Below are 12,185 nucleotides of genomic sequence, written 5' to 3' on the forward strand. Positions count from 1 at the left end.
AGGTTCAGATTTGTTTTCATACCACTGTGCGTCAAATTATATATCTTCATTTAAATTTTCAAACTCAAGGCGCACAAAAACTGTACACAGCTTCTGCAAACGTAGGCTTGCACCAAAATTTGACAATTATCACTTCCATTGGAAAAAAAGTGACCTGAAAAAGTCCCAAAATGTAAAAGAAATGACCCAACAGGAAATTTACAGAAAGTGACCAATAATCAATAGGAAGTGACCCAAAATTAATTCATAGCATGCCATTGATGGCAATAGACGTCTAATCCATTTTAACTTGGCGGACTGGCTTTGAATGCTCTCGTTTCAGTGCCACTGAACATTCGTTCAAAATGGATTGGACGTCTAGCGCCGTAAATGGCGGCCAATGAGTTAAATGAGTGTCCTGTATTGGTTCAAGAAAAAAAACCTCATAATTCATGCGCGACTTAAGTGCCTAGGACAGCAAATAGCATGTTTATTTCATATTTCACTTGGTATTTTATGCTCTTGAATGAAATGGACCGCTTGCATGTGTGTGGAAGTGATTGTTTTATTCATTCAATTTTTGAATCCGGCGCCATAAAATGAGTGACTTCCGGCTCGTCTCGGGTCGAAGACGAAGGTGAATGTGATGTCACCAGGGTCAGCGTTGCACAATACATCACTGCTTTATAGCATGCCGATGGACTGCGGATTCAGCTGATTTTCCGGATTAATTTGTTTATTTTTTTGCATCACGCCAAATGTGCTGCAGGGTTTTGTTGCTGCACCAGGGAGAGGCGTGTGAGCCTTTTTGGGTTTCAAAAAGTTCCCATTCACACCGAGATTGGCCAAAACAAGTCTGACAACTGTGGGCACAATTGGACTTATGAGGAATTGAGTAAACATCGTGTTTTGTATTATGTCAAAATTGGAGGTGGCTTGCATTTTGTGGCTGACAATGCGCCTTGTCCACCGAGAAGGCCATTCAGCCAACGACCGGCGGCTTGTCACACACCCGACTCGGTCCTCGTGCCCGCTGGGAGAGCGCTATACTCGGCTTATGCTCGTGCGGTTCTCCATATCGTCCAGACTTCCAGCCCCGTCTACCCTCTTCATGTGCCCGGCAATAGACAACTATCCTCGGGTTGGGCTCGGGCAGCTACGCGCCCCTACGACATCGGCCGGTTTGTCCGGCGGTCATTCTCCAGCTGCTTTCCCGGCAAACGAGCTCTCCTGCCCGCAGCAGGGGAACAACAAGCTGTAACTCGCTCGCCGCTGGGTGAGTTGCCGATCGGTGAAGACAATCGACAACCCCGCCGCCGTGCGATATGTTCCGGGGTAGTTTTGTGTGATTTTTTTGCTTCGAAAGGTGAGAATAAGACTAAAACGCGGCTCAGTTCAGGTTAGCATGTCGGCTAGCTGTCACGCGTCCTGGTTTGTTTACGCTCTCCGAAGCCGCGGCTCAGTTCAGGTTAGCATGTCGGCTAGCTGTCACGCGTCCTGGTTTGTTTACGCTCTCTGAAGCCGGGGCAGGGAAATGACAAAAGCCGGACTAACGCCGGTGGCATAAAATATTCTTCGGGAGGTGGAAGAAGTCGATAGTTTTGGCCATTATGGTGTCATTTTGCCATGTCATACCGAATAAATGCATTTCTAACATTTCATATTCCATTTAGCACAAGTCTGTTACTTGTCATGACCATACCATTTATTTAGCAAGTGGGGAAAATACTTCGATAAAAAGAATATCCTGTAAAAATGTTGAAGTAGAAAGATTGAAACAATGACATTTTGCGGCTCTCTTCATCGCATTTCCCTCATTCTGAATAATTCCCCCTCAATGGGCTGAATTCTAAATCAGATGAAATCATGACCCTGCCGACATCATCCTCCAGCTGGGGACGCTAGAGCGCTATAATGACAGGCGGGGCTCATCGGCACTAATTTCTCGTCATCAGCGCTTTGCCAAATTGTTGTATGTAGTCGAACTGTCTCAAAATATGATTCTAATTCACATCCTAATGCTATTTAAGATTTTTTTGTGTGATGTTGCAGGCACTTTAAACATATTTTAAAAAACACACACAAACAAACAAAAACCACGTCCTTATAGGGCATTGATTGGCTGCCATTGACGGCGCTAGACGCCCAATCAATGTTGACTGGGATCGGTCTAGATCAGGGGTAGGCAACTCTGGTCCTCGAGGGCCCCTATCCAGCTTGTTTTCCATGTCTCCCTCCTCCAACACACATGACTCAAATAATCAAGATCGTTATCAGGCTCCTGCAGAAGTTACTGATGAGCTGATCATCTGATTCAGGTGTTTTAAAGGAGGGAGACATGGAAAACAAGCCGGATAGGGGCCCTCGAGGACCGGAGTTGGCTACCCCTGCTCTAGACGGACCGGACGTCCATAATATAACCATCAATGGCAGCCAACGTGTTCAAATTTTGATATGGAGACCCGGAAAGCAGGATCTCTCACCTGTTACGAGGAGTTCGGCGGTGCTGGTGGCTTGTCCAGCAGGGTTGGTGGCGCGGACGGAAAACCTCCCGCCGTGCGCTGCCGTCACGGCGTCGATGCTCAGAACGGCGCGGCCCTCGCCGAATGAGACATGAACGCCGGGCAGCGCGGCGGCCGACAGTACCTGGCCGTCGCGGAACCACGACACCTCGGGAACGGGGACGCCTGCGAACGGACAAGGGGCGGGGTCAGGCGCCGCTCGGCTCGGCCGGGCGGGCGGGAAAGGGATTGCTCTTACCGCTCACTTGCGCCTGGAACGAAGCGGCACTACCCTCCAGTGCCACGACGCTCTGCAGCGGCTGCGTGAAAGTCGGCGCTTGTGTCGACATGACGGCTCCCTGAAAAAACATGGCAGGCGGTCAAAACTTTTTAACAGATTGGATCAGCTTTATTTGCAGAGGTGGGTAGTAATGCGTTACATTTACTCCGCTGCATTTACTTGAGTAACTTTTGGAGAAAAATGTACTTCTAAGACTAGTTTTAGTAAGATATACTTTTTACTTTTACCTGAGTAGATTTGTGAAGAAGAAATGGTGTTATGCTTATATAGCGCTTTTCCACCTTTCAAGGCGCTCCAGTATCTCGCCATCCACCTACTGGTGATGCAGCACCAGGAGCAATGTGGGGTTCAGTGTCTTGCTCAAGGACACTTAGACGAGTTCATCAGGGCAGAGACTTGAACCCACAACCTCTGGGTTGGGGGACAACTACTCTACCACTGAGCCACGCCACCCCACACTACTCTTACTCTGCTACCTTAGGCTCCAGTAGTCGTTACATTTTCTCTCTTTATTCTTCATATTAGATTTGACTTTTTTTTTTTGCCAGATAGTGCCAATAGTGGCGCTACCAATAGTGGCTCTTCCAGTTCCACCTATGAAATGTCACAAAAATAATCATATGACTCCATTATACCAATCAGACTCAAGCTTGCCGTTCTATGATCACGCCGGCCAGTTCAATCACGTGGAGTCTTTAAAGCAACATATAAAATGAAGTATTGCAACCAACATGACTCGAAAGGACAGATTGTGACTCTCTCCCAGTTTTGATTTGTCACCGATTGACAACGGAAAACTGGAGAAATGATCCTTTTATTGTCATTAGAAGGAAATATGTTTTCTCCACTAGAGGGCACTCATGCTCTTTGGATGAATGATGCTTCACTGCTGTTTTTTTGTATTTTTTTCTTCTGGCCAATTATATATATTTTTTTGCATTTCTTTGGTTGAATGTGGTTTTGTAAGAGGTTATAGCTCAGTATAATAATCACAGTTTATAAAGATAATATTGCGCTAAGAAAAATACCATTGCTAAATTGTAAGAGGTTACATTACTCATGACTTGTGTATTCTTTTCACCAAGCACTTTTTTACTTGTACTTGAGTACATTTTTTGGATGACTATTTTTTTCTATTACTTGAGCAGTAATAATAATGTGAAGTGACACCACTCTGGAGTATAATTATGGGCTACTCTACCCACCTCTCTTTATTTGTCATGACAATAAGCGCTACCAAATTTCATTCCAGGTTCATCCCAACCGAGACAGTAACAAGTTACAACGTCACATAGTACATAATATACAAGTTGAACTGCACGCCAGATCGCTATGGCGTGCGCTCCGGAAGTGTGATATGGGACCGGGGCCGGAGTGGGACTCATTTTCGGCCCGGGAATTTCATGCCTTACACCGGCCCACTTTATACTACATAAAATAGGGATTTCCCGATCGCATGTTATGGCACCTGCGTCAGAGTCAGCCGATTTTGAGAATCTGCCGATAAAGAGTCCCGATCTGATACCGAAAAAAAAAAGTATAGTCGAACAAAAGTTCCAAACTTCTTCCAGTACTTCCTCATCCTCTGTTTTTTTGGAGTGTTGCAGAGGATAAAATGTGTATATTTTTGTTTCTTTTGGAAATGCCATTGTATTTTCGGATTATTTTGTTACTTTTTAACTCTTAAAAAATACAAAAATATATAAGTGTGCTGCCCAAAACAGTGTGTTTCCTTGTGCACTGCCCAACAGCTAGCTAATATTTAATGTCCTCCAATGGCGTACCGCACGCATGCTATTTTGTTGTGCCGTACTGCTTCTGTCTGACAATGAATGACCTGAAAAGAATTACAATGATATCTGACTGCCACTGTTACGTTTCCGTTATATATATATATATATAACCAACTTTAGTAAGGGGGAAGTGTAAATAAATTATAGAATTAAGATTTGTTATCATTGAAAAAATTAAAAGTTTGTTGGCTGTCACTGAGTAGTATTTGCGATCGCTACACAAAGCTAACTAAATTACCCCCCAGAACGGTCTGAGACGTAGGACAACCAGAGGATATATAAAAAAGACAGGGCTGATGGTAAAGGATAGCTTGTTGAAACAGGAGAATGTCATTGTCAGTCGCGTCGATAAAAAAGCTAAGGCTATGCTTAGGTCGGCTCGTTTTTTTCCGTCTTTTTCAGCCTTCGACACTCAAGCCATCGCTTTAACTGGACATGGACATTTTTATGTTCCTCCACATCTCTGCCAGTGAATTTGGCACCAGGCACATCATTTTCGGAGAGAATTGGTAGGTTTAGCTCTGTAAACATCTCCTTGGTACACGATTCCCATTCATTTCCTATTAGGGACGAACGGTGGCTTGTCCCTACTAAGCACTTCCAATATCCATTCAAGCTTTGGTGACCCAAGCAGGGCTCCTGGACACTCACCTTCCACATCCATATTCACACTTGGCCGTTCGTTACTCATGAATATTGGGGTGGGAAAATTGGACTCCGAGTTTTTACATTTGATCAACAGTGATTGTGTACACATGAAAAGTCTGTAAATATTTCTATTTGTCCTTTTTTGTTTAACCTTTTCTTAATACATTTTTCACTCAAATCAAATTGTCTGTCTTTATTCATTGCCGCTGCCCTCCAGTAGCCGAACCGGATCTTACTGATACACAGGGGTGAAAGTAGGCGGGAACGGTCAGAAACGCAGTTCCGGTATAAGATTCAGGGCCGGAACGCTGTTCCGGTATACGGTGCTTTGATTCGGAAAATATGACGGCAACTGTCAAAATGCGATGTAAAAAATATACATATATACAAAGCTGCCACACATGCATTTCATCTCCAAGAAGACTACCAACATCTACCAACATCAGATTTACATACACAAGTGTTAACAACAAGCATAATAAAGTGCTTGTGTAGTGTAATCCGTTTCAACCGATATTTATTATTGATTTTATTCCACGGACGGCATGGAGGTTTCCCCAGCTGCTGCAGTTATCTGAGTCTGACAATGACGAGTCACGTCAATGTGCGAATGCACGCAGCAAATCAAAACGCCTGGACTCATTTATTCGTTCAATTGGCTGACATACTGATTTGTGGTCACCAGAGATAGTTAGCTCTGAATGGTTCAAATGTGAACGTTTTCTAAAACAGCCCAAAAATAAATAAATAAAAGGTAATGCAACAGAAAATGGATCATATATTTATGAGCAAAGAAAAAGTTAAGGTGGCTTATTTATCAACGGCAATGTTTGCGCAATCTTCAAAATATATTCCATTTCACTCTGCATAGTATAAGTCATTTTTACTTATTTTTCTGAATGTATGTTACTAATATATATATATTATTAAAAACCACAACAAAAAGTACATTTTTACACTGTCTTCAATTTTAATATACATCCTATTTTCTTAAGTAGTTCAAATTGAGATTTGGCATTTAGTATGTGAGGAAATGAGGGAAAATAAAAATTAGAATGGAGGTTGGGGTTATAGCTGTTTTTGTTCACTTTTATTTTGCAAATCATTGAAAAAATACAATTTTGAATGAAAATCATTTTTTGTATGTGTTATAGAAATAACTGACCAAAACAGTTTTCTTTGCATTTCAGTATTTTTGACTACCCCCCCCCCCCCCCAAAAAAAAAAAAAAAAAATAAAAAATAATAAATAAATAAATACATAAAATTTCAGGCTCCGTGGCGACCTTCACGTCGCGGAGTTCCGGCAAGAAATTCTATCCACTTTCACCCCTGCTGATACACCCATTATTTGTACACCTCAGTGGTGCTTTTAACAATACGGCTCACACTTGTTACATATATGTCCATTTACACACACAAACACACATATCGTATGTGAGTAAGAGAATGAATGTACTGAAGTATTAGTTACATTATTTTATGTATGTTTTATTGAAGTGTTTCACACTAGAGGTGTAACAGTTAATTGATTAATCAACTAATCAATTGGAAAATGAATCAACAACTATTTTGATAACCGATTAATCGTTTAGGACCTTCTTTACCTCAAACTTGTCTAAATTCTTGAAATAACATATATATGGCGGAAAACACAGACTGAAAGACTGAAAAAGCAGTTTCTGCTTTTGCACTCTTCTTTAAAACAAACTGCTGTATTTTAAGCCAAAACAACTGTTGTATTTGATAGAACAATAGCAGATTCATGGCGCATGAAGCCCCTGAACTATTTTGAATTTGTCCGTTTTACCCTGGAAACCCCCGTTTACAGACGTAGCCATAAAACACAGCCATAAAAAGAGGTCATTTTATTTTTAATCAAAATGTTTCATTTTTAGCTTTGAATCGTGAATTGATGACTAATATTTCGTTAAAAAAAATTATTCACTCGCATATTTTCTGCTTTTAAACAAATGACGTCACAGTGAAAAAAATGGTGTCTGTAAATAAGTCATGGATATCTACCTCATAACTATGGCTTAATTTGATTTATTTTTGTTACTGTTGCATTTTCCTTGATATGTTAGATGAGAAATAATCGATCCAAACGAAAAAAAAAAAAGTTTAAAAGGATACATTTATGAAAAAGAACATTTCGACCACTCCTTGATGTCTGTGATTTCTGCATCGCGACCCTTGTTATATTACCATGTTTCACCCATAAAATCCGGCTGTGACAATTCACATCTGTGTCTTGATACTCGATGATACATGCTACATAGTTTTTGGTTCAAAACAAGGTAAGTACATGATAATATCTCGTTAAAATCATGGTGTCTTTAATTACTGTATGCTCTTGTGTACTGTCACCTCCAGTTAGGGTTTTTCTGTTTTAAAAAAAAAAAAAAATTGGGGGTCATTTTAATTTTCTTAAATACCGTCCTGTTCAAAATGTTTCTTCCCCCTGAAAATTGAGATTTTAAGCTTTCCAATGAAGTATCGCACTTGCATATTGGACAATTTTGAAATTTGGCCAAATTGGGGGTCTCAGAGCGGAACTTCAAGTCACTTGAGTGTTTTCCACCATATATAACTTCTCAGTTGTAAATATCAGTTTTTTTTTCATTATATTTGTGTTAAATCAAAGTAGGGTTTAGGGTTGGGATTAGGGTTAGGTAAAAATCTGCCTTTACTTTGGGAAAACAATTCACATTTTTGCCAATTTTCAGACATCTTACTGTCCAAACTAGCTTCGTAATAAGGCTGCAACAACTAATTACAAAATTAGTTGCCAACCTATTTGATAATTGATAAGTTGAAGGAAATAGTCATCCATCTTACAAAATGCTGAAAACAATTTCAAGGTAAATTGCGAGGGTGAATGATAGAAGTGACATTTATCCGATTCATCGATGATGAAAATAATCGTTAGTTGCAGTCCTATTTCAAACTAATCTTTAATTTTCTTAGGATAACATGCATTTATATGATTTTATATGAACTTATTGATATTATACATACACCAAAATGCGTGTTAAAAATTGGGCGTGACACTACTTTTCAGTTTTTCACTTTCCACGGTCGGTTCGGTTCTGGTCCCCATTGACAGTTATAATTGAGGGATCACTGTATTACTGAGTTAACAAAATATAATAAAAAGAACTTCCAAGAGATTGCCAGGCTGTACTGTAGGTGCAACATGCACTCATATCAGTAGGGTGGTGTGGGGTGGCCAGCAATAGGGGCAGACATGACCACCCCTGGCCCCCGCCTGGTGGCACCATTGTGTACCATGTGGCCGTCGGTTTGACTCTGCAGACTTCCATTCTCATGAGTAAGTCATTCCTGAGTTCCTATCCTGTGGAGTCATCAATCAAGGAATAATTCCACAATAACTACTGATAAAATCATCTATAAAAAGAGATTTAAGAGCCACATGATTGGACATTTATCATCGTCAACGGTAGTTCAGGTGTGGTCAATGTAAATGAAGCAACTACGGTTTGACGCAACTCTTCCTAAAATCATTTTTGCCGATAAAAAGGCTCCTGAAATGGTGTATTTTTCATAACCTGCCCCCCCCCCCCAAATAATAATAATAGTAAAAGTACGAAACCCAACCGGATGCTTTTCTATAAATAATTTTTCTTTCCGTCATCCAAAGTACTGAAATAAAATCTGTCACAGCTGTGGCGTCTCGTCAAAATAAAAGCCTTCTGGTGTCGGGGGTGATAAGGAAAGGACACCAGGAGCTAAAAATAGCGCCCCCGCCACACCTCAGTTTGATTGACAGGTGGCATGTGCGCTGAGCGATTCCCTTAAAAAGTCATGGCGCCCCTCGGCGGCCTCCGCTCTATTCTGGGAAGCGGTCGACATCTCAGCCGGCCGGACGCAAAGTCAAACGCGGTTACTTACTTGTTAGCGCAAGGGTGCCGATTAGGGTTGCTGGGGTGTCAGGGGGGGCTGGGGGGGACAGAGGTCCGGGGGGGCGTCCTCGTCCCGCTTTGACTGGGAAGCTCCTCCGAAAAGTGGAAAATGTCCCCAAAACAAAACTACCGGCCCGGATGGCGAGTAGTTTTGTCTGCGTCCGGACCCGGGACGCTGACCCTGCTCAGAGGGGCCGGCGGCTCCGCCGGGGGGCTTTATACCTCCGTGACGTCACGGCCGACCCGCGGCTCATTGGTCGGCCCGGTGGGGGGGAAGGAGGGGGATTTTTATACAAGTGTCCCACCTGACAGCTGCTCCTATCTATAAAATGACTGACAAGCCGACCGTTGTGGGAGGGACGCTTTCCACTTTTTTGCAACACTCTTGCCACAATGGACTCCATCGAACAGTGCGCTCGGGTCATTCTGTCTCAACTCAACCAGGGATGTACCGAAAGCACAATTCTTGGCTGAAACCGAATATTGGAAACACTTGGCCGAAAAACCGAAAGGCCGAACAATACACATGTATGCAATTGTTTTTTTAATTTCTATTTTATCTCATTATTTCACAATTAATGCTCTTTGCCTTGTCCTATTTTTTATTTTTTAAACATCAGGCGGAAATAAAATCTGGTCCCTTCTCACAAGTACACAAACATCTTCCAAAATGACCACTGAGGCTTGAGAAATTTTGTTTGAAAGGTGCAGATTCTGAAACCCCTTATTTGAGAGGGCGCGTTCCCGACAGCAGTGATCCTTTTGTGACAAACTCTGAACGTGTCCTAAATGGTAATGGAGATTACTGATACAGTAGAGCACATTTACAGTGGTATGAAAAAGTATCTGAACCTTTGGGAATTTCTCATATTTCTGCATAAAATCACCACCAAATGTGATCTGATCTTTGTCAGAATCACACAGATGGAAATGCAGTGCCTGCTTTAACTAAAACCACCCAAACATTTATAGATTCACTCACTCACAGACACTCGAAGGCGAAGGACGCATTCGACAATGGACTATTGGGAAAATGAACAATCAGAGGGGATGGTTATTAAAAAAAAAAAAAACTTGGAATCACTACGAAATCTGAATGTCAAAAATTCTTATTCAATATTTTCTGCGTCCTATATGGTATACTGGGGGTGGGATTCAATACGCTTCGGCTTCTCCCGTCTGCCCTTTTCTTTTCGGGTTGAATTAATTGTAAACACATATAAATGCATGCCTGAAGGGAAAATAAATAAATCGCCAAAAAAAGATTTTCATATTTTAATGATAGCATGCAAACAATGACAGAAGCTCATTGAAGAAGTAAGTGAACCCTCTGCCTAAGGAGACTTAAAGAGCAATTAAAACCAATTTTTACCAAACATACCACAAGTCACGTGTATGCTCACTGATGACTGGTTTAAAGCTGCCCTGCCCACTATAAAACACACACCTAGTAAGAATGACAAGCATTGTCTGATGTGCATCATGGCTCGGTAAACAGAGCTGTCGAAAGACCTGCGATCAAGGATTTCTGCTTTGTGTAAAGCTGAGAAAGACTACAGAACCATCTCTAAAAGTTTGGATGTTCATCAGTCCACAGCCAGAGAAGGTGTCTACAAATGTAGAGAGTTTGGCACTGTTGCTTCTCTCCCAAGGAGTGCCCGTCCACCAAAGATGACGCCAAGAGTTCAGCGCAGAATACTCAGAGAGGTGCAAAAAAGAACCCTAGCGTGTCTTCTAAAGACTTACAGAAATCACTGGCACAGTCCAATATCTCTGTGCACACGTGAACCAGAAGTAAAACCATGGCCAAGAGAGGTATTCATTGGAGGACTCCACGGAGGAAGCCACTGCTGTCTTAAAAATCATTGTTGCACGTGTATTGTTTGTAAAAAGGCACTTGAGCACGCCACAGACGTTTTGTGGACTGATGAAACCGCCAGAGAGCCCTGGCAGCCTCTGCTCTCCAGTGTCTCTGGAAACCACTCTAGCAGCACCAAGCCATCTCACAGAAGACGAAGCTCCGAATTTACAACACTGCCGTACTCTCTATTCTCCTCTATGGCTACGAAACATGGCCCTTAAACAAGACACTGGGCCACAAGAATTTTGACAGCAGAGTTCTCAGAACCATCGAGAACATCAGGTGGCCCCAGAAAATCTCCAGCGAAACCCTGCGAGCCCGGACAAATCAGCCCAGAGCCTGGCTGCACAGTGCCGCATCCACTGGCTTGGCAATGTTCTCCATCTTCCTCCTGAGCACCCGACAAGAGCCATCCTGAAGTTGCAAGCTGCAAGCTGGAGACGGCCACGAGGAACGCCCCGCACTCGATGACTTGACACCATCACGGACGACCTCCAACAACACAGAGTTACCTTGAAGGATGCAAATCTGCTGGCACAAGACCGCCAGTACTGGAGGGGCCTAGCTCACCTGGTCAGCTCTACGCAATGGGACGGGAAACCAGCCCTAATGCAAGAGCCGTGATGATGATGATGAAACCAAAGTTGAATTGCTTGGGAGTAACACACAACATCATGTGTGGAGGAAAAATGGATCGGCTCACCAACATCAACACCTCATCCCAACCGTGAAGGATGGTGGAGGGAGCATCATGATTTGGGGCTGTTTAGCTGCCTCGGGGCCTGGACAACTTGCAATTATTAATGGAAGAATGAATTCAAAAGGATGTTTTGCAGGAAAACCTAAGGCTGTCTGTCAGACAGTTGAAGCCAAAACGAGGATGGATGGTGAAACAAGACAATGATTCAAATCAACTTCAGAATGGTTTCAGAAGAAGAAAATACACGTTCTGGAGTGGGCAAGTCAAAGTCCAGACTTGAACCCCATTGAGATACTGTGGCAGCGATTCATGCCAGACACCCCAGGAATCTGACTGAACTACAACACTTTTGCAGAAAAGAATGGGCCAAAATTAGTCCTGATCGATGTGCCGGACTGATCTGCAGCTACAGGAAGTGTCTGGTAGTTATTGCTGCCAACGGGGGGGGGCACAAAATATCAAATGTTATGGTTCACT

The 12,185-nt window shown here is 42.6% G+C and overlaps 1 protein-coding gene across 18 annotated transcripts in view; it reads right to left on the minus strand.

Annotated features, from left to right (window-relative positions):
• Positions 1 to 9,273, minus strand: part of ttn.2 (titin, tandem duplicate 2) — a 205,810-nt gene extending 196,537 nt beyond the window's left edge. For all 18 annotated transcript variants that reach the window (XM_057851521.1, XM_057851523.1, XM_057851526.1 and 15 more), the window contains exons 1-3: positions 9,137 to 9,273; positions 2,740 to 2,839; positions 2,463 to 2,666 (exon numbers count right to left, since the gene is read on the minus strand). In XM_057851521.1, the coding sequence (XP_057707504.1) occupies positions 2,463 to 2,666; positions 2,740 to 2,830 (295 nt within the window). In that variant the 5' untranslated portion in view covers positions 2,831 to 2,839; positions 9,137 to 9,273. The remainder of the gene's footprint in view (positions 1 to 2,462; positions 2,667 to 2,739; positions 2,840 to 9,136) is intronic.
• Positions 9,274 to 12,185: the final 2,912 nt, after the last annotated feature.

This window comes from Corythoichthys intestinalis, chromosome 12 (assembly GCF_030265065.1).
Source record: "Corythoichthys intestinalis isolate RoL2023-P3 chromosome 12, ASM3026506v1, whole genome shotgun sequence".
Classification (NCBI taxonomy): domain Eukaryota; kingdom Metazoa; phylum Chordata; class Actinopteri; order Syngnathiformes; family Syngnathidae; genus Corythoichthys; species Corythoichthys intestinalis.